The 22,761-nt window shown below is 42.0% G+C and overlaps 1 protein-coding gene across 2 annotated transcripts in view; it reads left to right on the forward strand.

Annotated features, from left to right (window-relative positions):
• The first annotated feature begins 5,337 nt into the window (after positions 1 to 5,337).
• Positions 5,338 to 22,761, forward strand: part of LOC118385408 (fibrinogen C domain-containing protein 1) — a 250,845-nt gene continuing 233,421 nt past the window's right edge. The window contains exons 1-2 of one of the 2 annotated variants that reach the window (XM_035772530.2): positions 5,338 to 6,199; positions 6,345 to 6,508. In XM_035772530.2, coding sequence (XP_035628423.1) covers positions 6,437 to 6,508 — 72 coding nt within the window. In that variant the 5' untranslated portion in view covers positions 5,338 to 6,199; positions 6,345 to 6,436. Of the gene's footprint in view, positions 6,509 to 22,761 lie in introns of both variants that reach the window. The other variant, XM_035772529.2, reaches the window with a different exon arrangement.

Genomic DNA, 22,761 nt, shown 5'->3' on the forward strand with positions numbered 1-22,761 from the left:
CAAAAAATACAGAGTGCACATAAAAATTAATTACGGAATAAAGTTAAGTGGGTAACCAACCATCGCATTTTCAACCCGCTGAAGTCGGGTCCTCTCCTTGTTCGGACGGCGCATGGTGCTCGGCGTCGCCGGTCTGCTAGTCATCGTCAAGCTACTTTTCATTTTCCATTTGTTTTGTCTTGTTTTTCCACACACCTGGTTTCAATTACCTCATTTACTTGTTGTGTATTTAACCCTCTGTTCCCCCCATGTCTTTGTGTGGGATTGTTTATTGTAGTGCTTGTGCACGTTCCCCGTGAGCGCACGACGGGTTATTTTTGTGCCCATTTATCTTGTTGTTCTGGATGCAATTGGTTTTGCTTAACAAATCTCTGGTTATTACCCAGTTCTGCTCTCCTGCGCCTGACTTCTCTGCTGCCAATTACGCCCCCCGCTACAGCTTAGGTATAGCGACATCTGGTATTGACGTGTGCTCTAGCCAAAAGCTTGCAGATACAGTGAAGTGCCGACTTACATGATAAGATTACTATGGACAAAAGTTCCAGATAAATTTTACTTATCAAATGGCAGCCAAGCATCAATCATCATGTCACTAGCAAAATACTCTCCATATTTATTGAAAGGAGCATAAACCTCATCACTGTGCACTTTCAACACTCTGTGAAGTTCATCATCATTTCAGCTGTAGCCTAGTAAACTGGATGCTTTACATTGATGTTGTGACATTTTTATCCAAAACTGGCTACTTTACTCGCATACAATGGTTGGATGGAAACTAACATACAGTATGTAATTGTTTTAAGATTGTCATGCCAATGATAATTAAGCTATTTGATTTAGAGTTTTACCCCTTAAGGTATAAAAATATATATATTTGATGAAACATTGAATTTGGCCCATAGAAATGCATTCAATAACTACTTCATACATAAACTCAGCACAAAAAGAAATGTCACTGTCAACTACATTTATTTTCAGCAAACTTAACATGTGTAAATATTTGTATGAACATAACAAGATTCAACAACTGAGATATAAACTGAAAAAGTTTCACAGACATGTGACTAACAGAAATTGAATAATGTATCCCTGAACAAAGGGGGAGTCAAAATCAAAGTAACAGTCAGTATCTGGTGTGGCCACCAGCTGCATTAAGTACTGCAGTGCATCTCCTCCTCATGGACTGCACCAGATTTGCCAGTTCTTGCTGTGAGATGTTAACCCACTCTTCCACCATGGCACCTGCAAGTTCCCACACATTTCTGGAGGGAATGGCCCTAGTCTTCACCCTCCGATCCAACAGGTCCCACACGTGCCCAATGGGATTGAGATCTGGGCTCGTTGCTGGCCATGGCAGAACACTGCCATTCCTGTCTTGCAGGAAATCATGCACAGAACAAGCAGTATGGCTGGTGGCATTGGTATGCTGGAGGGTCATATCAGGATGAGCCTGCAGGAAGGGTACCACATGAGGGAGGAGGATGTCTTCCCTGTAATGCACAGCATTGAGATTGCCTGCAATGACAACAAGCTGTGACACACCAATAATGTGACACACCGCCCCAGACCATGACGGACCATCCAGCTCCAAATTGATCCCGCTCCAGAGTACAGGCCTCGGTGTAACGCTCATTCCTTCGACATTTACTGCGAATCCGACCATCACCCCTGGTGAGACAATACCGCTACTCATCAGTGAAGAGCACTGTTTGCCAGTCCTGTCTGGTCCAGCGACGGTTGGTTTGTGCTCATAGGCAACGTTGTTGCCGGTGATGTCTGGTGAGGACCTGCCTTACAACAGGCCTACAAGCCCTCAGTCCAGCCTCTCTCAGCCTATTATGGACAGTCTGAACACTGATGAAGGGATTGTGCATTCCTGGTGTAACTCGGGCAGTTGATGTTTCCATCCTGTACCTTTCCCGTAGGTGTGATGTTCGGATGTACCAATCCTGTGCAGATGTTGTCACACATGGTCTGCCACTGCGAGGACAATTAGCTGTCCGTCTTGTCTCCATGCAGCGCTGTCTTAGGCATCCCACAGTAGGGACATTGCAATTTATTGACCTGGCCACATCTGCAGTCCTCATGCCTCCTTGCAGCATGGCTAAGGCATGTTCACGCAGATGAGAAGGGACCCTAGGCATCTTTCTTTTGGTGTTTTTCAGAGTCAGTAGAAAGACCTCTTTGGTGCCCTATGTTTTCATAAGTGTGACCTTAATTGCCTACCGTCTGTAAGCTGTTAGTGTCTTAACGACCGTTCCGCAGTTGCATGTTCATTAATTGTTTATTGGTTCATTGGAAAAGCATGGGAAACAGTGTTAAATCGTTTACAATGAAGATCTGTGAAGCTTTTTGGATTTTTACAAATTAGGGGTCCTGAAAAAGTCCTGAAAAAGGGACGTTACTTTTTCTTATTAAATAAAAATATAAATCAAATGCAATAATTTCAAAGATTTTACTAAGTTACAGTTCATTTAAGGAAATCAGTCAATTGAAGTAAATTCATTAGGCCCTAATCTATGGATTTCACATGACTGGGCAGGGGTGCAGCTGTGGAGCCCACTCCCCACCCACTGGGGAGCCAGGCACAGCCAATCAGAATGAGTTTTTCCCCACAAAAGGGGAAGCTTGTGGAAGGCTAGCCGAAACGTTTGACCCAAGTTAAACAATTTAAAGGCAATGCTACCAAATACTAATTGAGTGTATGTCATCTTCTGGCCCACTGGGAATGTGAATAAATAAATAAATAAATAAATGCTGAAATAAATCATTCTCTCTACTATTATTCTGACATTTCACATTCTTAAAATAAAGTGGTGCTCCTAACTGACCTAGAACAGTGAATTTTCACTAGGATTAAATGTCAGGAATTGTGAAAAACTGAGTTTAAATGTATTTGGCTGAGGTGTATGTAAACTTCCGACTTCAACTGTATACTTTCATTCATTTTTTAAAACGGGTACGTAGGCTACATTCAGGCTAGTCTTGTGAGGCTTGTGGGTGTCCAATAGCAAAACAACCAACATGTTTTGTGTTTGGGATAGACTCGCTTTTCAATCAAGGGATAATATTACAGAAAGAAGTTGGGAGATTTGATGTACCAACGTCAGACAAGCTTCTTGCTATGTAGGCATCATAATAGTTTGTAGCCCAAACTGTTCGGAAGCTACAGACGTTTCGTGAAAATACCGATTTTCGGGACGTCTCGTGGTCGGAATGATAAACACTGCTCTGGCCCTGCCACTTTTCTCTGCAGATGCGCAGATGCGTAAGGACGACATCAGCGGATGCAGTGAATTCAGACACAGCCCATTCAATAACAAAAATATATCTCTAGTTTAAAATGATTGATTTTGATGGAGATGTTTTTATTATGCTTATTCAATTGCCGTGGGACTGCGGACATCAACTCTAGTGTGTTTTAATGTCAAGCCATTTTGAGGATACTGAAATTATATTATGGATGAACATGATTACAGGAGACTTTTGAATTAGCCTAATCAGATTAAAACATTGTGACTGGGTGTGTTTATGCCACATATAAAATATAATAGATTTTAAAATGTAAAATTACACATATTTGGGCTATACTGAAGCGTTCGATTCTAGGTGCGCGAGGAATAGCCACTCGGATTGGAGAGGAGTCAGAGCGGGTGTAAAGCATTCCTGAATAACTGTGCCTGCTGTGAGACACATCATTATAGGACGATTTGGGATTAAGATCGTCTGAAACAGACCGCGCATTCAGTATCAGAAGTAAAAATGCAGCCAGACTGGCCTGCTACTGTGTAGCAGACTTTATATGCTTTATATGCAGACTTTATATGCTGCTGGGCTGGCTGTGGAGAGTAGACCCACAACTGATCCAAATCGAATTCAAATTCAAATTACATTTAAAATACAGGGCTTTTTGCTCCATTATTTAAATGTAATTTTCACTGCAACCAAAAGTAGAATTTTGTATTTACTTGAAAACAATAATGCAATTATGCGTTGCATTTTGGTGTTGTAGGCTACCATAGTCTAGGTAGGATATTTGTATTGTCGCTCAACAAGATCAATAGGGGAGACCGTTAGACTGGTAGACTATACTGACCTGTGGTATAGTAGTTAGCACACGGAAAGGGCAGTGCATGAGGGAAGTACCAAAACATCTTCATATAGGGCGCATGCAAGCAGATTATGAAAATTGGCTAGGATGGAAGAGATCATACAGTAAAACCTGCAAAAGAGCGAATGTTAACAAGAAAATTAACATACAACCCTCCCCAAAGAAAAAAAGGTTGACAACCCTTTCCTGCCTTAGACCCCCCCCCCCTTGGTATTTTCCAATGTATTCCTTCAAAATATGTGATTAGAGTATGTTGAAATTGTGCTGGAATTAGTGGAGGCAGCGCCTATTTTCTTTGTGACTTGTGGTCACAACTCTCCGTGGTTCTAAATCAGTATTGTTTTATTAGTCCGAAAATGTCGGAAACATTAATTTGCTTGACAATGCGGATGGTCATATACCTGTTTGTTAAATGCAATATGTTTTGTGGACTTCACCGGACAGATGTTGCTCTCCGGTTGTGTGATGAAACACAGGTGTGGTTGAATTTATTCTGCCATTGCGTCTTCTTATTGTTTCGATTTTTGGCCTATATATCACGGTGTCAAGGCATATGAACTAACAGATTATAGAGCAAACAACGCGATTATATGGCTTTTTTCTGACTTGGCTTTCCTTTCCCAGGGGTTTTATCCACGCACAGCTGCTGATGCCAAGTCAATGTGTCCATGTTGTCAGTTGATAGGCAGTTAATAACACTAGTCACGTCCTCAAGGAATTGTTTTTATTTATGGTATCAAGTGCGGTATCTCATTTCGTTATGCTAAATCAATACCTGTCAATATAATTCAATGCATTTTATCCAGGGGAATCGTGCACGGTTAATTAAACATTTTAAACTCATGTTTTTATTAATGCAACTTGATGTCTATGGAAATATTATATTTTCTCTGCACCTATAGAGATACACGTTTAACAACTACATGAAAATGCTTTGCAAGTTACAGGTACAGCATGCGTGTGGTGTAACATATAAACATAACGAAACTGTGTTTCCTACTATTGTTAATACATACTCCATTTAATAACCTGTTATCAGAGTTAGGTATCCAACAAATGTAGATTACGTTGCTGCATACGGCACATACATTTTGTGCATCCCCACACGCTATGAAAAACAAGTAGCTTAAATTAAATCAGGCAACGACTTGCTTTTGCTTCAACCCAGACGTTTCATCTATAGCCTGTTGCTAGCAACACAACACATACGATTTGGGAGAAAGAGAGAGAGAGAGGGGAATAGATAGACTACATTCATTTATCAGTACATTCTATTGAGAGTTGTATCTAACCCACAATAGTCTCGTGTGTGTTTTGTTCTGTTATCTTTTCGCACATTGGTTTCTGCAGAGTGAAGGAGTCTCGGGGGCCCAGGAAAAGCAGTGTAGGGGGTAGGCGGTACAGCTCGAGCTGTGCGGTGGCAGAGTCGGTGACAGAGGTACAGCAGTAGCCCAGCTGCGCGTGGAGGGCACAGCAGACAGAACGGAGCAGAACCGGGAGCCTGGGTGGAACGTGCCGCGCGCATGACAGCTTCAAAGGAACGCAGCGCCGCGCGGCAGCACACAAATTGAGCCCGCTAATCTGAACCCCTGCACCGCTCTTGTCAAAAGCATCTGTGTGAAATAACCCTCCTCATGCAGATCAGCTTCTAAACTAGGGCAGGCTTTATCCCTCATTTGTTCCGCGTCGCCGCCGACCAGAGCCTCATAGTCAGCAGTGGATTGTGCAGGAATGAAGTGGACCGCATAGCAAGAAATCAGGCGATAGGCTACTGCACCTTGGCTTTCTCCTTTTCACTCAAAACGTGACACAGTCTGGAACTATCCAGACGTTATTTTTTTTTACTATTTCAACAATACTGAGGATAACACCTAGTTTGCACTTGAACGATTGGAGACCGCAAAAAGGAGATCTTTTTACCCATCCAAATTTATTTGGATGACCGGCTTTCCAAGTGGCTTTTTTTATTGGATTCTCTACTACTTGGACTTTAATCTCAGAATATCTGATTGTTATCCGTCGTTGCATGTAGAGGGTAACAGTAAAAAAAAATACCGAAGAAAATCCGTGAAATCGAAGTTCAGTTCTGTAAGTACGTTACATATGAGTTGACTATGTTTAGTTCCCCACCACTCCTGCTAGAACCGTAGCCAGCCCCTGTGGTAGAGAAGTTGTTTTGCTTCTCTCTCCCTCTGTGCGCGAACACTTAGAGCTAACACCCCTTTCTATGTAGTAGATCGCCTGGAAAGATACACAAAAATAGAGCGTTCTCCTTCACCCCCGCCTGGTACCAACAGGCGGTTCTGGTCTAAGGTTCTCCAGAGAATGGTAAATGGCCGATGGGGAATCATGAACAGCACTTTGGAACTCGAAGATGGACCACGGCATAAAAAACAGGTATGTACCTACCCTCCTTGTACACATTTTTCCTTGCGCAGCTGTGCGCTGTATTTGTTGTCTTTATAGATTTTATACAGAGCTCCAGAAAGGCAGGTGCAACTTTGGCGCAGTATTTTGTTTGCCTCCCGCTAGAAGGCTAGATGCTAATCGAGTCCGTGGATGTCCATTCCCTAAACCCTAACCGTAACCTCAACCACTACCGTTATCCTAACCCCAACCATAACCCTTACCTTCCCATAACCCAAACATTAACGATTACCTTAACCATGTGAAATGTCAACTTCAATAGGTAGGGACTCCCCAAGGATCCCGGATAGTCACACTGTATTTGGGTGCAGCGCTCTATTCCGTGGGGGTAGCAGTGGAGCTCCCCTCTCTCTCTCCCCTGCTATGGCACTTCTTGTTCCTGTCACAGTTTGTAAACCCAGCTGTATATCAAGTGGATGGCTAATAGGTTATTTTGTTTCCCTCAATGCAAGCCTCGGAAGAGACAGTGCTATTCTCTGGAGTTGAAATTGCTTCACAGATAGAGAAATCGCAGAGAAAGGGGAAGAGAGACTTTGGACTTGGACTGTGTGATATTGGCTATTCACCTCCGAGTTCCATGAATGATGTTTTTGAATCTACAGGGCCCTCGAAAAAATGCTGGGTGTATGCACTCTAAAAATAATGCTGGGTTATAAACAACCCAATTTGGGTCAATATTGGACAGAACACACATTGGGTTATTTTGACAAAGCCAATTGGGTCACAAACAACCCATTGTATTCTTTAAATTGGATTGTTGATGCTGGGTTATTGAGCTATGATCCAAAGGGGCAGATCAGAAGACTGGAGGCGTGGCTTAGTAGGGGTGTGACTTTCAGATAGTTATTTTTGGACCACCCTTGAGAGTAAATGTCTTTCTGTTGGAAATGTTCTGTTTAATGCATGTTAAAATTAAAGTAACTGTCATATTATATATATTTTTTCTGTGGAATTGGATGCTGTTTGATTGAAACCAGATAAAAGAATGATGACAAAAATGTACTGTTATTTCATAAAGTTACTGGTCATGTCCCCCATGTCAAACAGTTGGATTCAGAAAGAGGGATTATTAAAGGGATAGGGTGACATCACCCTAACTCTAATTTTAATACACCAATGGTAAAATGATATTCTCTGACCTAATTTAAAGAAGTATCACCTTGTAACCATCATCGGAGAAGGCGTGTTTGCAGAGGGGCGTGGTTTATATAGCTAGATAGCTACTCTACTGGTGACACAATTTGACTGTAGAGTGTCAGCAAATATATTTCAACATTTACACTATTGATCTATGGCAAAGATACTTATACGTCTCCCCTTTCATCTGTGTCTGGTATTAGCTAGTTACTGGCTAGCTAGGTCTTCAGCCAGCATGGAACAGGGTCGTTCAAATCTCTGACATAATTGTCATGTCATTGGAACCTCATAACAAAAGACGTGGAAACAGAGCTGTATGTAGGTGTTTGAGTTGCTTTGTGTGTCCCCACATTTGCTTGAGTTGGATTGTCACGCCCTGACCTTAGAGATCCTTTTATGTCTCTATTTTGGTTTGGTCAGGGAGTGAGTTGGGGTGGGCATTCTATGGTTTGTGTTCTATGTTTTATATTTCTGTGTGTTTGGTGTGGTTCTCAATCAGAGGCAGCTGTCTATCATTGTCTCTGATTGAGAACCATACTTAGGTAGCCTGTTCCCACCTGTGTCTTCTGGGTAGTTGTTTTCTGTTTTGTGTCTTTCTGCTCCAGACAGAACTGTTTCGTTCGTTCTCTTCGTTGTTTTTTGTTAATCCGTGTTCAGTTCAAATAATAAATACGAAGACGTACCACGCTGCACCTTGGTCCTCCACTCCTTCCAACAGCCGTTACATGGATTTATTGCACCACTCCTCACTGCATCCAAGTTTCTTGACACAGGCCTTTCAAAGAGCTGTTAATCAAGGCGAGCTCATGATTATAAAATCCCCACTCATTCAGGATTTCATTTCAAACTTCCTGGTGGTGAGCCATTAGATAAAATAGTACTTTTCCAAAAATGTTGAGCATTTCTATCTTCAAAAAATGTAATGTCACTCAAAAGGCTATTTAACATGGGAATCAGAATGACTGTTCGGGACCCTTAAATGAGTAATGATATTCACGATCACCTTTTACTTTAAAGGTCCAACACAACTTTTAAAGGAAAAAAGAAAACATAACTAAAAAGTACATTTACAAAATAATCTGACTCTGCCATCGGCATGACGGAACAGGAACTGGGATTCGTCAGACCAGAAAATGTTTATTCACTTCTCAATTGTCCAGTGTTGGTGATCATGTACCCACTGGAGCTTCTTCTTGTTTTTGGCTGATTGGAATGGAACCTGGTCTAGTCGTCGCCGATTCTAGATTTGATTTTGGATTAGAGATGTTTAATATGAGTCTGGAAGGAGAGTTTACAGTCTAGCCAGACACCTAGGTATTTATAGTTGTCCACATTTTCTAGGTCGGAACCGTCCAGGGTGGTGATGCTAGTCGGGCGGGTACGGGCAGCGAACAGTTGAAAAGCATGCATTTGGTTTTACTAGAGTTTAAGAGCAGTTGGAGGCCACAGAAGGAGTGTTGTATGGCATTGAAGCTCGTTTGGAGGTTAGTTAGCACAGTGTCCAAGGAAGGGCCAGAAGTATACAGAATGGTGTCATCTGCGTAGAGGTGGATTAGGGAATCGCCCGCAGCAAGAGCGACATCATTGATATATACAGAGAGAAAGGTCGGCCCGAGAATTGAACCCTGTGGTACCCCCATAGAGACTGCCAGAGGTCCGGACAACATGCCCTCCGATTTGACACCCTGACCTCTGTCTGCAAAGTAGTTGCTGAGGCAGTCATTATAAAAAACAAGGCTATTGAGTCTGCCGATAAGAATACGGTGATTGACAGAGTCGAAAGCCTTGGCCAGGTCGATGAAGATGGCTGCACAGTACTGTCTTTTATTGATGGCGGTTATGACATCGTTTATTACCTTGAGCGTGGCTGAGATACACTCATGACCGGCTCGGAAGCCGGATTGCACAGCGGAGAAGGTACGGTGGGAATCGAAATGTTCAGTGGTCTGTTTATTAACTTGGCTTTCGAAAGACTTTAGATATGCAGGGCAGGATAGATATATGTCTGTAACAGTTTGGGTCTAGGGTGTCACACCCTTTGATGAGGGGGATGACTGCTGTAGCTTTCCAATCTTTAGGGATCTTGGACGATACGAAAGAGAGGTTGAACAGGCTGGTAATAGGGGTTGCAAAAATGGCGGCAGATAGTTTTAGAAAGAGAGGGTCCAGATTGTCTAGCCCAGCTGATTTGTACGGGTCCAGGTTTTGCAGATCTTTCAGCACATCTGCTGTCTGGATTTGGGTGAAGGAGAAGCTGTGGAGGCTTGGACGAGTAGCTGCGGGGGGAGAGCTGTTGGCTGGGGTTGGAGTAGCCATGAGGAAGGCATGGCTTGCCGTTGAGAAATGCTTATTGAAATTTTCGATTATCATGGATTTATCAGTGGTGACCGTGTTACCTAGCCTCAGTGCAGTGGTCAGCTGGGAGGAGGTGCTCTTGTTCTCCATGGACTTTACAGTTTCCCAAAACCTTTTGGAGTGAGAGCTACAGGATGCGGAATTCTGCTTGAAAAAGCTAGCCTTTGCTTTCCTGACTGACTGCGGTGTATTGGTTCCTGACTTCCTTGAACAGTTGCATATCGTGGGGACTATTTGATGCTATTGCAGTCCGCCACAGGATGTTTTTGTGCTGGTCAAGGGCAGTCAGGTCTGGAGTGAACCAAGGGCTATATCTGTTCTTAGTTTAGCATTTTTTGACCGGGGCATGCTTATCTAAGATGGTGAGGAAATTACCTTTAAAGAATGACCAGGCATCCTCGACTGACGGGATGAGGTCAAAATCCTTCCATGATACGCGGGCCAGGTCGATTAGAAATGCCTAGTTGCAGAAGTGTTTTAGGGAGCGTTTGATAGTGATGACGGGTGGTCGTTTGACCGTGGACCCATAGCGGATACAGGCAATGAGGCAGTGATCGCTGAGATCCTGATTGAAGACAGCAGAGGTGTATTTGGAGGGCAAGTTGGTCAGGATAATGTCTATGAGGGTGCCCATGTTAACGGATTTAGGGTTGTACCTGGTGGGTTCCTTGATGATTTGTGTGAGATTGAGGGCTTCTAGTTTAGATTGTAGGACTGCAGCGGTGTTAAGCATATCCCAGTTTAGGTCACCTAACAGAACAAACTCTGAAGCTAGATGGGGGGGGCGATCGATTCACTAAATATGTCCAGGGCACAGCTGGGAGCGGAGGAGGGTCGATAGCAGGCGGCAACAGTGAGAGACTTATTTCTGTTGAGGTTTATTTTTAAAATGAGAAGTTCAAACTGTTTGGGTATAGACCTGTAAATTATGACAGAACATTGCAGGCTATCTCTGCAGTAGATTGCAACTCCTCCCCCTTTGATAGTTCTATCTTGACGGAAAATGTTGTAGCTGGGTATGGAAATCTCAGAATTGCTGGTGGCCTTCCTAAGCTAGGATTCAGACACGGCAAGGACATCAGGGTTGGCGGAGTGTGCTAAAGTAGTGAGTAAAACAAACTTAGGGAGGAGGCTTCTGATGCTGACATGCATGAAACCAAGGCTTTTTCAATTAACAAAAGTCAACAAATGAGGGTGCCTGGGGACATGCAGAGCCTGGGTTTACCTCCACATCCCCCGAGGAACAGAGGAGGATGAGGGTACGGCTAAAGGCTATCAAAACTGGTTACCTAGAGCGTTGTGGACAAAGAATAAAAGGAGCAGATTTCTGGGCGTGGTAGAATAGATTTAGGGCATAATGTGCAGACAGGGGTATAGTGGGGTGAGGGTACAGCGGAGGTAAGCCCAGGCACTGAGTGATGATAAGAGAGGTTGTATCTCTGGATAAGCTGGTTATAATGGGTGAGTTCACCGCATGTGTGGGAGGTGGGACAAAGGAGGTGTCAGAGGTACAATGAGTGGAACTAGCGGCTCCCCAGTAAACTAAAACAATGATAACTAAACCAAAAAAAAAAACAGTATACAAGGCATATTGACATATCAGAGAGACATTACAGTGAGGCATAAAGTGATCACAGGTGTTGATTTGGAGAGCTAACTAAGACAACAATTGGTGAGACAACAACAGCTAATCAGCTAAAACAACAACAGGTAAAATGGCGATGACTGGGCAGAGAGGGTGGGTTAAGTTGTTATGGCTGCAATCCCGACATCGGGTTCGATATGACAACGACCAGTGAAAATAGAGGGCGCCAAATTCAAACCACAGAAATCTCATAATTACAATTCATAAAACACACATGTTTTATATAATTCTAAAGCAATTCACGTTGTTAATCCCTCCAAAGTGTCTGATTTCAAATAGGCTTTTCAGCGGAAGCACTACAAACGATTATGTTAGGTCTCCACCAAACCACAATAAGCACAGCCATTATCCAGGAAAATATAGCATTCACAAAAAGCATAAATAAAGATAAAATGAATCACTAACCTTGAATTATCTTCATCAGATGACACTCATAGGACTTCATGTTACATGCATGTTTTGTTTGATAAAGTTCATATTTATATTTAAAAAATCTGAGTTTACATTGGCGCGTTAGATTCACTAGTTCCAAAAACATCAAGTGATTTTGCATAGCCAAATAGTTTCAACAGAAATACTCATCATAAATGTAGATGATAATACAAGTTATACACATGGAATTATAGATATACCTCTCCTTAATGCAACCACTGTGTCAGATTTTTTAAAAAGTTTACGGAAAAAGCAACCCATGCAATAATCTGAGACGGCGCTCAGAACAGTATCCAAATTAGCCTCCATGTTGGAGTCAACAGGAACCAGAAAATACATGATAAATGTTTCCTTACCTTTGTTGAACTACATCAGAATGCAGTCCTAGAAATCCCAGGTCCACAATAAATGCTTGATTTTTTTGAAAATGTCCGTTATTTATGTCCAATTAGCTACTTTGGTTCGTGCGTTTGGTAAACAATTCCAAAGTCACAAAGCGCTTCCACTATAACGTGACGAAATGTCCAAAAGTTCCGTAAAAGTCAGTAGAAACATGTCAAACAATGTACTGAATCAATCTTTAGAATGTTGTTTACATATATCTTGAATAACGTTCCAACCGGAGAATTAGAATTACTTCAGATGAGCGGTGGAACGCAAGTCCTTCCCCTGTGAACGTGCCTGGTGAAAGCATGGTCCACTCATGGCTGTGGTGACTATTTCCTGTGTCAATCGTCCCCCCTTCACATTAGAGTCATCAGACAAAGTTCTATTGACCGGTGACATCTAGTGGAAAGCGTAGGAAGTGAAAACTCATCCATATCTCGCTGTAATTTCAATGAGACCTTGGTTGAAAATCTGTCACCTCCAGAAAAAAAAAATCAGGAAGTGGAATTTCTCAGGTTTTTGCCTGCTATATGAGTTCTGTTATACTCACAAAAATAATTCAAACAGTTTTAGAAACAGTTTTAGAATCTTCAGTGTTTTCTATCCAATACTAATAATAATATGCAAATATTAGCAACTATGACTGAGGAGCAGGCCGTTTGATATGGGCACCTTTCATCCAAGCTACTCAATACTGCCCTTGCAGCCATAAGAAGTTAACTACACAGAGCGGGCATCAGCTATGTAGCCAAGGGATCATAGGGTGCACGGGACAGCAATATATGGGACAGGGAAGCCGCGGAGTAGTCGCTACCACGCTATCACGCAGGCGACGCAGCATTTAAAGTTAGTAGCCCGGGGCTAGTAGAAGCGTCTGCTCCGACGTCCGGCTGAGGCCGGTTGAAGGCATAGCGGATGGAGTATTCGTCAGCAGATCTGTCGTGGTGGTGCGGCGGGGCGCCGTGTCTACTAAGGATCCAAGCCAGATGGCGAAAGAGGTATTGTAGTTGTAGTAATTTAGTTTTCTATCCGGGAGATGCGCCTGGCTCATGGCTCACTGGTGCTAGCTTTGGGGCAGGAGCGTTAGCCACTATAGCCACTCGGTAGCAGAGCTGGTCCGGTGCCAAGGTCCAGAGCTTACGGCAAGGATCCGGTGGAGTAGTGTGTTCTAGCCGTGTTTGGGTGGAGTCCGGGTGAACAACTGAGTAGGCCGGGAGGTGGGCCTCAGGGATAGTTTCGGTACTGCTGCAATCAGTTGGTTGTAAGTTTGTATTGAGCAGGCATTCCCATATATTTTCTATAGCTGCATATGGGACAACTCCTCCATTTCTATTCATAACATCATTAATAAATATAATACAATTTATTTCAATTTTTTCCATGAAGATTTTTATTTCTTCTTATCAGTATATTTGAGTTTAACCCATAACATTGGTTGTAATATTTGTTCTATCTTTTCTGGTGGATAAAACCGAAATTGCAAACAGCTTTGAATGGCTTGTTTCAGAAAGGCGATACTTTAGACAAAATGTAATTTTCAAATGAGAAGTTGTAATCTGTATAAAGGCAAAAAGTCATTTTTTTTTTTAAACAAAGGATGAGCCTTTCTTAATAATCTACGGGATAATCATTTTGGGTTTAAGTATAGCTTATGTATGAGCATAAGAATTCCAAATAAAATTAAATATTTTTTGCTCATGTGATTTAAAAGATTATTCGTCTGGAGTAGGCAGGACCAAAGAGTTAATCAATGTGATCTTTCCTTAACTAGACAAGTGTTTACCTCTCCATGGTTTCAGAATCTTATTTATTTTGTCTTTACTTTCTATTGAAATTGATTGTGGTAAATTCCTTTATAATTTTTGAGATGTGAATACCAAGTGTGTCTACTTCACCACTCACCCATTTCATTGGTAAACTACAAGGTAGTGTAAACACTGTATTTTTGAACGATCCAATACGTAATATGGTCTACTTGTCATAATTAGGTTTTTAGTCCAGAGAGGATAGATAAATGATCAAGATCTTCAATTAGACTGTGAAGGGATCCAAATTGCGGAATTATGACAAAACTAGAGTCCCCAGCATACATTATCCCCTGCATTTCTAACCCCTTGATGTTCTTGTTGGATCTCATTTTCATAGCTAACATTTCAATGGCCATTGTTAATAGATATATAGAGAAAGGGGCGGCAGCGTAGCCTAGTGGTTAGAGCGTTGGACTAGTAACCGGAAGTTTGCGAGTTCAAACCCCCGAGCTGACAAAGTACAAATCTGTTGTTCTGCCCCTGAACAGGTCAGTTAACCCACTGTTCCCAGGCCGTCATTGAAAATAAGAATATGTTCTTAACTGACTTGCCTGGTTAAATAAAGGTAAAAAAAAAAAAAAAAACAGCCTTGTTTAAAAGTGCAATACTTTCTGAGAAGTAACCATTATTTACTGTTTTACATCTGGGGTTGCTGTACATAACTTTAACCATTTGTATAAGAGATTCACCAATATTAAAGTCAGGATTTGGACCCACCATGCCTGGTGTCAACGCTACAGACGGGTGACGGTGGTGTACTGGTACGATGAATGTTTTCCTGGCACACGTTAGGTCCCTTGATACCAATTAAGCAATGATTGAACACCACAGTGTATCTGAACATTGTTGCTGACCAAACCCTACAGAGTATCTTTGGAATGACATGAAATGGGCGGCTTGCATGTTGAATATACCGCCGCCCTATCTGCAAAAACTGTGTGATAGGGGTTATTTGGCTTGTAACCGTAGCGTGTAACCCTTTCTGATGTTTGCCAAGATTTACCAGAGATAAGGGACTGTTGATATTGCGCATGCGTGCACACACACTTACTTAAACACTTGATGCATCTAGTGTAGTAAGGGGAGTCATCCCAGGCCATTGCAGGGCTGCTTTAGAAGGCTATAATGAGCAGCAGACAGATTTGAGTCTTCTCTTTCCAGCAGGAGCCAATTGTTTCCAACCTGGGTTTTCTGCAAAATAATTGTCTCGAAATTGAACCTAAACTTTACAGAAACAAAATTTCACACAAATTGAAATAAAATAAGTAAAGTATGATGGGAGAGAAAGGGGGAGAATGTGTGAGTTCATGAGTGAGGGCAAGCGAACAATATAGATAAGGCGTTCAATATCTGGGAACAGATTCACATCGGGCAGCAGGTGAGCAGGTGTCGGAAAATGTGGTGATGAGGCTTGTGGAACCTTACGTTGGCAAGGGGAGAAATGTCACCAAGGACAATTTTTTCACTTCACTGTCATTGGCGAACAAGCTGCTTTTACAAAGAAAACAAGCCTGGCCAGCACCATGAACAAAGTCAGATGGGAGCTCCCTCCCTCTGCACAAAATAAGGCATCTGCTCAGCCGTTGTACTCTACAACGGTGCTGAAGAATGACAAGACGATGGGACACAATAAAGAGAGGAACCGGAGACTAACCAAACAAATGTATGTCAAAGAGTGTCAAGCTATTGAAAGTTGCCCAGATTTGTGTCAATTGTTAGGAGAAGTGACAAGAGCTAAATTAAATCAAACTGTTGCCATTGTGTGAAGGTGCACACAATGTAAGCATGAGCAGAGAATAATTGACTATTTCTGACTGCTGTCGTGTCCACACTTCTATTCAATGCCGTTATTGCATTTGTGCTGATTTTCACTATTTATCAAGGCCACTTGGAGCTTATTGTGATGTTTAGGCTACGGATGTTTTTGTCATTTGACCATGGGTCTTGCATACCCTGATTGGTTGGGGTATTTTTTAAATTTAGTAATTATAAAAAATAAGCTGTTACCCTGTGCCAACACATGTGCTTTCTGTTTCATAGATGTAACAAAAGCACTCCACAAAAAAAAAAAAATTGAACACTTGAATTTTTGTGTATTTTTGTTGTTGTACGTGTAGCCTACAGTAACATAAACGAATGAGAAGGCTAACGTGTTGTTAAAATAAAAAGACAAGGCCTTCATAAACAGAAACACCCGATACTTAGTTTTTTTTTTGCGATAGCATATATTAAATGCATTAATTACTCAGTGAGAATGTTGCAGTCAGAATGACTGCTCGTTAGCTTGAAGGGGGGGGGGGGTCCCTCGAGGCCCAGCAGTTCTAGTTAAAAGAAGCTATTGATCCTTTGTGTATAAATCACATTATGGGCATTCTCATGGTGTAGTAGGCTATTCAGAATGGTTTCATTTCTTTTTGAACAGACCAGCAATTCTATAACTTTGGCAAATTTATTTCAATTTATCAGGGGTGCTGCAGCTCCTCCAGAACCCTTCGCGCGGCTGTGATTCTATAAGGAAAACATGATGATGAAGTGCAATGCTGGAAAAATGAGAGTTTCAGGCGTATGTCTATCAGAGCAGAGAGATCTTAGAAAGGGAATCTCATTCTAGTTCTGTGAGGAATACAGGCGCGCTTCTCACACTGCCACATTCACGAGTTGGTATCAAACATGAGTTCCAATGTTGGGCAAACCGTAAGGCCTGGCCAGCCCTCAACTTTTAGAATATCAGGCATGGGTTTGAATATCTAGATACTTTTGCACATTTCACGTTTTTTTTGGGGGGGGTGCAGGATAATTAACGAAGAGGAAACTCAAATCAACTTTGAACACGTTTATTCTGACTTGTACATTGCAAAAAGTGAACATTAGTAGATCCCAGGTTGAAAAAGAAGCAGCAAAAAGGGAGTGGTTCCTAGTTCAGTAGGCCTCTGATTTCCCTGTTGGTGTTCTCACAGCGTAAAATCACCGCACATAGCCCTCTCTCTCTCTCTGAGATACTGTTCTCTGTGTGGTCGGGGTGTCTAATATCAAATTCTACAAGTGCAAGTTTCTTCACGCAAGTTACACACACACACACACACACACACACACACACACACACACACACACACACACACACACACACACACACAGGGCTGAGGGCTTGCTACTTGTTTGTATGCCTCTGCAGTTGAGTGTGAATGTGTGAGCGAACGTGTGAGAATGTTAGAAGGTGCTTCAGTTCGTGCAAGTGCAAGTGCAAGTGCATTTGAGTGTTTTGTTAATGTATGCCTCTGCTGGTCTTTGTGAATGTGTGAGAGTCCCGAAGCAGCATGTGTGTGTTTAATCAAGCCATGCTGCTCCATGAGGACGGGTTTACTATGTTTATTGAAGGAAAAAAACAAGCCTTCAGACTCATTGATTTTAGTTTGAAGCAGTTTTATATTTTAACAGCAGCGTGGAAATCATTCACCTCCAAGTCACCTCAACAATTATGGATGCATGCCATTATGAATTTTAACGCATTTCTTGGGATTTCATCACATAAGGGATATTGTAGGATGTTACTGGAGATTTTATAGACCATTAACAATTTGATGTGTAGTGACATTGACATTTGTGACTCCTTTCAGGAAACATTTCCTGCGTCACTACTTCACAGGAGTGTTATTTGAAAGTGAACTTTCTTTTAAATATCAAAATGCATTTTTTGGCAGAAAAGCCTTCTGGAACATTTTAACTTTAATGTGCCTTAATTCTTGTGACTCCCCATCCCGGGTCCTGGAGCGTAATCATCGCCTGACACTAATTGGCATAACGCAACGGACATAAATCTTCCTAGAAAATCTTCCTATTCATGAAAATCACAAGTGAAATATATTGGAACACAACTTAGCCTTTTGTTAATCACCCTGTCATCTCAGATTTTCAAAATATGCTTTACAGCCAAAGCTAGACAAGCATTTGTGTAAGTTTATCGATACACTAGCATAGCATTATGCCTTGCTAGCAGCAGGCAACCTTGTCACGGAAATCAGAAAAGCAATCAAATTAAATTGTTTACCTTTGATGAACTTCGAAAGTTTTCACTCATGAGACTCCTAGGTAGATAGCCAAAGTTAATTTGTTCCCAAAAGATAATTTTTGTAGGCGAAATAGCTCCGTTTGTTCTTCACGTTTGGATGAGAAATCGCCCGGAAATTGCAGTCACGAAAACGGCTAAAAATATTATCGATAATATCGACAGAAACATGGCGAACGTTGTTTATAATCAATCCTCACAGTGTTTTTCAAATATCTATTTGATAATATATCTGTCGGGACAATTCGTTTTTCAGTAGGACCAATTGGAGTAATGGCTACCTCTGTATTTTACGCGAGAGTCACCCTGGGAGCCATCAGGTGACCACTTACGCAATGTAGCCACGTACGGCTATTCTTCAACATAAATGCGTAAAACTACGTCACAATTCTGTACGCACCTTGGGGAATACGTAGAAAGTGTAATCTGGTTGATAGCACATTCACAGCTCAATAGAGACTCATTGGAACGCAGCGCTTTCAAAATATGGGGCACTTCCGGATTGGATTTTTCTCAGGCTTTCGCCTGCAAGATCAGTTCTGTTATACTCACAGACAATATCTTTACAGGTTTGGAAACAGAGTGTTTTCTATCCTAAGCTGTCAATTATATGCATATTCTAGCATCTTGTCCTGACATGTTTTTTTTCCCCAAAAATGAAAATACTGCCCTTAGAGTCGCAACAGTTAATAACAAACATGTATGCCATCTGTAAATACAAATACAATTGTTCAATTAAGAGCCTAGTTGGTTTAGCCATGGAAAAAGTTTGAAAACTTCCCGCTTGCCATGATTGGCTGACATAATTAGTGGGTTGGACATGCCGAGTAATGAGTTCGGATTGGTCTGCCATGTAGCACGCTTCTGTCCATAACATGAGCTGGTCAGTATGTGTAGGTAATCCTTTCTAACACAGCTTTTTTGAAAGATATCACATAGTAGAACTGCATAAATGTTGCTCTCCACTGTTGCACTCCGAGTTTTGAAATCGGTGGAATTAGAGTATGATAGCTAAGGAGATGGAGAAAATTCTGCCGTTTGTTTGCAAATATGCAGACGGAGTCCAAAAGAGAACACACAGAAAGTTGTTGGATAAAACACCTGTCTCCGGATTACATCTTCAAACAAAGGGCAACCATTGCATCCGTGACAGAGAGGGAGAAGCATCCATCCAGCTACATTGTCAGATATTAAACATTTATAATTTTGGCAGAAAGTCGTTTTTGCTTCAAGTTAAAGTGTACTGTTAGTTAGCTAGCTAATGTTACGTGTATGATCTCTGTAGTAATATTATTTGAATCTCAGATCCATTTGTATTGCTAGTTATAGCCTAATGTCAGCTGGCTAACATGCAGGGTAGTAATGGTATGAGTTGGGATTATGGTTCATTGTTTAGCTAGATAGCTGCATATCAAAACAAAAGACTCCACTACGCAAGTAACTATTTCAATATAATGTTTACGATGTGACTGCAACAAACTGTCGTTAGACGTAGCTGGTAAATTTGCTCTGGCTAGCTACTCCAATTTCAGAGCACTCTTGTCTGAGTGTGCCAGAGCGCAGAATAACTGGCAAATTTACGAACGCTCAACACCCATTGAATATGGCCAGTTTCAGTAAACGTTGGCAAAAAAAGCATAATTAAATTGTTGCCAGCAGCACAGTAGCAGTCACCAACACTCTGGATAACATAAAAACAGCCTAACGAGCTCTGCTAGGGCGAGTAAAATGGTCAGAGTGAGCTGTTCTCTCATTTGTGTCTGGAAGTAACTAGCAAGCTAGCCAATGTTAGCCTGGGTGCTTGACTGCTGTTGTTAAGTCAGAACACTCGGATCAACCCTACTCCTCGGGCCAGAGCATCCAGTGTGCACTCGGAATGCTCTGAAACCGATTCGCTCGGAATTTACAAACGCACAATCTGACAACGCTCTGAGTTTAAGAATGCCCAGAGCACACTCTGGCACTCCAGATTAAATCCACGAACACACCCGTAGTATAAACCAGCCTTTAGTCTTGAAATCTTTGGTGGTTAAGTACTTGGCCTCACATGTGCATTCTTAAAGAGTTGGGTGGGGCTAAAGCTTAAGAGGGTGTGAACAATGCTGAATAGGTATAGATAAAGAAGAGTTCTCCAGTAGGTACCACAACATTCAGGGGCCATTTTCTCAAAAGTGAGGTTACAAGTTTATCAACTTTCAAAGCAGAATTACTTTCCCATAGTTCATCAACTGTAGTGTATGTATGATATACCATTTTGTACCCCTGAGTCTATCTAATGTAAAAAAAAAAAAAAACAACAACACAATTTCAAATTTTCCTACATAAGACGAATCAAGCCGGTCGGTCACATTTTGATTCGCTCAGTCGGCCTATTTTTATTGTGAAACTTTTAATTGTGTGACTGAAGGAGAATGCGGTTCTTATCAAGTTACACAAATCCACGAGGAGTCAGTAGAAACCACAGAGAACTAACTAGGCACACTCCCTCGGGACATACCAAGGTGGAGTTTCTCCACCATCATAGGACGATGGTAGAGTAACTCCATCTTGGTATGTCCCAAAGGAGTGTGCCTAGTTAGTTTTCTGTTTGGATATAAATATGTGCATGCTAATGTGAATGTGTGTTTGAGAAATATTGCACTACTAAGAGTTGCAATACTGTAAGTGTGCATGTGTGTGCGTGTGCGTGTGCGTGTGTGTGCTGCAGATGACAACAGCATGGGCTTCTTTCTGTGGCCTTGTCCTTCTATATGCCATTCAGCCTTTGTTTCTATCCTCATTGATCAGAAGCCTTGAGAGAAAGAGAAAGAGAGACAGAGAGAGACATTGAGAATGGGAAAATGAGAGTAAGAGAGAGTGAAATCTTATAAAGGGTCTCTATACACCATTTTTCATTTTAAATAGTACCAGATATGGGTTCTTTGGCTTGTAACCATAGCAAAACCCTTTTTGGTGCTATGTACTGTAGAAACATTTTGTAAGGCTCTTTAGAGAACCTTGCTCATAAGGTTCTAAATGGAACCTATATGGTGCTATATGGTGCTATATTTAACCCTTTTTTTAAGGTTAATTTCAGATTTTAGCATTGTACATTTTGGTGGCGCAAACTCAACCAGTTTTTCTAGATGCATGCCAGAAAAATCACTACACCACATAACACTAAACAATACGTTAGTTGCACAATAACGGTGACAAACGGTGCCCACAAACTGTTAGGGCCTACTGTACATAAAGCTGTCCCAACAGAGGAGCTTTCTTTCCAGCACCATGGAGCGAATCCTTACCACCGCTACACCTGGCTTTCAGCGGAGACTCGTCTGGCAGCGAAACAGTTCATTCAGCCTCATTTACTGCCTTTTCGAAAACCATAGCTGACTTGTTTAAATACGGACTCCTCGTGAATTTGTGTAACTCGATAAGGACCGCATTCTCCTCCAACAATATCGAATGCCCACATGAGTTGTACTTCTGAACCACACCCAAACATTACATTTATGTTCAGTAAACTCCTCATCTTTGTTCTTGTATCACGTGAGATGTGAATAGGAAACTTAATTTCCGAAGTTGAAGTGTATTTTCTGTCACTTCAGCTCAAATAATGGACGCCGTTGACTTCAATAAATGTTGAGTCATTTTTTTACTTGGCTGCGTCAGTTCTTTTGCATACTCTCCATTGAAGGTTGCATCGTTGCATGTTTCAAAATATGTACTAATGGAGTACGCCTTCGAGAAGTGCCCTCCGTGCGACCGTTTCGCTTCCTTTGTTTTGGACTCATACTCCGACCCGACCCTTCTTCGATTTGCGTGCCTGGAGCACGGCATTTTGACAAACACCCAGAGTTTTGCCACACTTGCCACCGGGTCTGCGTCGCGCCGAACGGTGTGCATCACAGACACCAGGGGATTCCCAACTTCAATTGAGCCACCTTAACTCTCAATCCCAACGCAGTTATCGCTCCTTTCAGTGGCACTCTGAAGGAGAGCAGAGCAGGACACCCTTTCATCCCCAGACTGGAAGCACCCTCTCCCTCTGAGCAGCAGATACACAACAAAATGATCAGCATAAGTCCACCTCTGCATATTTTGGCCAAATTGACAGACCCCAACTGCTTCTTCACCCAGCCTGGTACCACAAATGTATGTGCCAAAAGGCATGGATCTGATTTTTCCATGAATCATACTCCCACAGGGCCAGAGTGATCTCCGGAATGTACCTGAGCGTTATGGTACAGCTCTAACAGGCCGCTCCCCTACATTTTAATTATCACTAAAAGATCAGGGAACCCTTTTGTGAACTGTAGAGAATCATTGAAGTTCCACATTATGGTTCCACATTGACCCATCACCCTTCCCAACGAACCCACATTTTGTGCGTGTTTAGAGTCGCAAAGATCTT

The sequence above is a fragment of the Oncorhynchus keta genome, chromosome 6 (genome assembly GCF_023373465.1).
Source record: "Oncorhynchus keta strain PuntledgeMale-10-30-2019 chromosome 6, Oket_V2, whole genome shotgun sequence".
In the NCBI taxonomy this organism is placed as follows: Eukaryota; Metazoa; Chordata; class Actinopteri; order Salmoniformes; family Salmonidae; genus Oncorhynchus; species Oncorhynchus keta.